Source organism: Diaphorina citri, unplaced genomic scaffold (assembly GCF_000475195.1).
Source record: "Diaphorina citri unplaced genomic scaffold, Diaci psyllid genome assembly version 1.1 scaffold539, whole genome shotgun sequence".
NCBI lineage: Eukaryota > Metazoa > Arthropoda > Insecta > Hemiptera > Psyllidae > Diaphorina > Diaphorina citri.
Window position 1 is genome coordinate 175,757 of NW_007377973.1, and position 2,431 is coordinate 178,187.

Here is a 2,431-nt window from a genome sequence, read left to right on the forward strand (position 1 = left end):
AAAAGACAATAGAGATTCAATAAGACATTCAACGAAGAAAGTTTGGTGAGCTTTCGGAAATACTCAGATTCCCATCATCAGACCAAAAAGACGCGAGAGAGGTGTTTGCTCTACGAGCGCTGGAGTTGAAGTCACTTCACAATCTTCACATCAACTCCAACGCTCGTAGAGTAAACACCTCTCTCGCGTCTTTTTGGTCTGAATTCCCGAAAGCTCACCAAACTTTCTTCGTTGAATGTCTTATTGAATCTCAATTGTCTTTTTAATTTTTATTTTAATTTGTGAAGATTCTTGTCTGAATAATTATTTTTAATAATTATTATCATTTAATTTTAAATGTTACAAAGTGAAAAATCTCTTACCTTCCGTACTAACCTACCACATACCAAAAATGGCAAGATACTGAATGCAATTTGAACGTACATTTCGAAAATTAAGTAAAAATACGGGTTCTTTAAATAGGCCACTTTCATGATTTCAAATTAAGATCCCAAGGACAAGGAAAACCTAGATCCTTGACAAATAGTGAGCCTGAAGATTCAGCTTGAAAAGCTCGAGGAGAGAGAAACATTCGTATCAAGTATGGATTGTACTGCACCACCTGATACAGCTGTCTTGTTATAATGTAACAAGTTTCATACCTGAGTTCCTCCCATTCCCATAGCATTCGTATCAAGCATGGATTGTACTGCACCACCTGATACAGCTATCTTGTTGGCTACTTGTTGTTGTTGCATTTCTTCACGTAGTCGTTTGGATATGTGACTTCGCGTGTGTTTCCTAGAAATAAAAATTCAATTACTGAGAAAATTAAATTAAATTTTTCCTCAATGTTTGTAGTAAGTAGTCTCCACAATTCAAAATTCGGGTGGAGCAAGGGTCGGCCTCAGAGGAACCATCTTAAAAATCTTAATGGGGAACTGGTAGGTCGACTATGTGTGTAGCTACAATTTAATATTATAATTAAAAAGCTCTGGTTGTTATGAAGCCAAGGTTAAGTACATTTAGAGTCAGTCTTGTTTTTTTATCTTGCTTGTCAGGATATTTCTTGTGCAGAATTTGCTATCTCTTGGCCACTGAGATGTTCATGAAAGTCTTCGTCTGACAATTGCAACGCTCCTGTGCTGGCATTACTATTCTGCTGTTGTTGCTGTTGAGATGAACAAGTTCCGGACAAATGGTCTTCTAGTCTCTGCTGCTGTTCCAACCTCTCATGTTGCTGCTGAGTTAATTGCTGTTCTAACTTGCTCATGCCACTAGAAGATTGCATTCCTAAAATAATAATAAACACACATTGTAGACTCCAGGTAACATTGGTATTCCAAATCCTTCTAGGCGAAATTCAATCTGTAAAGAGTAAAAACCCTTGTATACAGTATGGTGGCAACTCCCTCATAACTTTTGAAGGGATGGACGAGCCCAAAAGTAAATAGAACCATCTTTAGAAAATTCAAATATTTCTATCCGTTCAAAAGATATCAGGGGGTTAACAATACTGTATAATATAACTACTAAGGGTATTAAGTCCGTCAAAATCTATGGTTGTACGCTTAATCAATTATCTTAGCACAGTTGTATCACATACCTTGGCTGAGTTGTAGTTCTAGTTTACTCATATGTTGTTGTTGAGCTAGCAGTTGTTGCATATTGCTGATTGCATTGTTCACGGCCTGAGCTGCTGCATTATTATCAGATGAGGAGGAAGAGGGGGGCTGATTCTGTTGGAAAGGGGGGGGGGAGTCAGATATCCACTAATAGGATAGTCTAGTAATCTAGTTGATAGAGGGTTTTCCCCAGAGCTATTAGGTATTATGAGAGAGAGTACAATACTGAACTTATGTTGGGGGAAAATACTTATAGCAACCCAAAAACTGTTGAAAAACAGGGACACAAGCCGATGTGTTTACAAAGAAGGGAACGAATTACAAATAAGGCGATTACCTAAATACGTACTGTCCGTAACTAGGTAACCTTTCACAACTCACCAATTCCCCAACCATCGCATAACGTACGGTCCGCAACTAGGTAACCTTTCACAACTCACCGACTGGTTGCTCTTAAATTCTTCATACTTTGAACCACAAAAATGTATACTCGTACCGACCTACTAAAATTCCCCCGATTTCATAGGAAATATAGAAATTCCTTATAGTTTGAACCACAAAAATGTATAGGACCTCAAAAGTCAAATCAGTCCTATCAAATCAGAGTGTTTTTGCTCTCAAATCTTATGTTTTCATTATTATTTTAATTTGGTCCAATATTGAATATTTCGCTGTTTGCGATTACGCGGTGTTCGCGAAATCCGCGAATCCTACATATTTTTCAAAGGTAGGTACGTGTGTGATATCTGATATATCAAATCATGCTATTTTTACTTTCAAAATCTTGTGGTTTTATTACTTTCCAATTCACTTCATTTTCAGTACTG

General features: G+C 37.3%; 1 protein-coding gene across 1 annotated transcript; it reads right to left on the bottom strand.

Moving 5' to 3' along the window:
- Positions 1–1,007: 1,007 nt before the first annotated feature.
- Positions 1,008–2,000, bottom strand: LOC103509879 (putative uncharacterized protein DDB_G0271606). The gene is made up of 3 exons (XM_008474511.3): positions 1,986–2,000; positions 1,586–1,718; positions 1,008–1,272 (listed from the first exon to the last, which is right to left on the bottom strand). The coding sequence occupies exons 1-3, from the start codon at positions 1,998–2,000 to the stop codon at positions 1,037–1,039; spliced, it is 384 nt and encodes a 127-aa protein (XP_008472733.1). The 3' UTR covers positions 1,008–1,036.
- Positions 2,001–2,431: the final 431 nt, after the last annotated feature.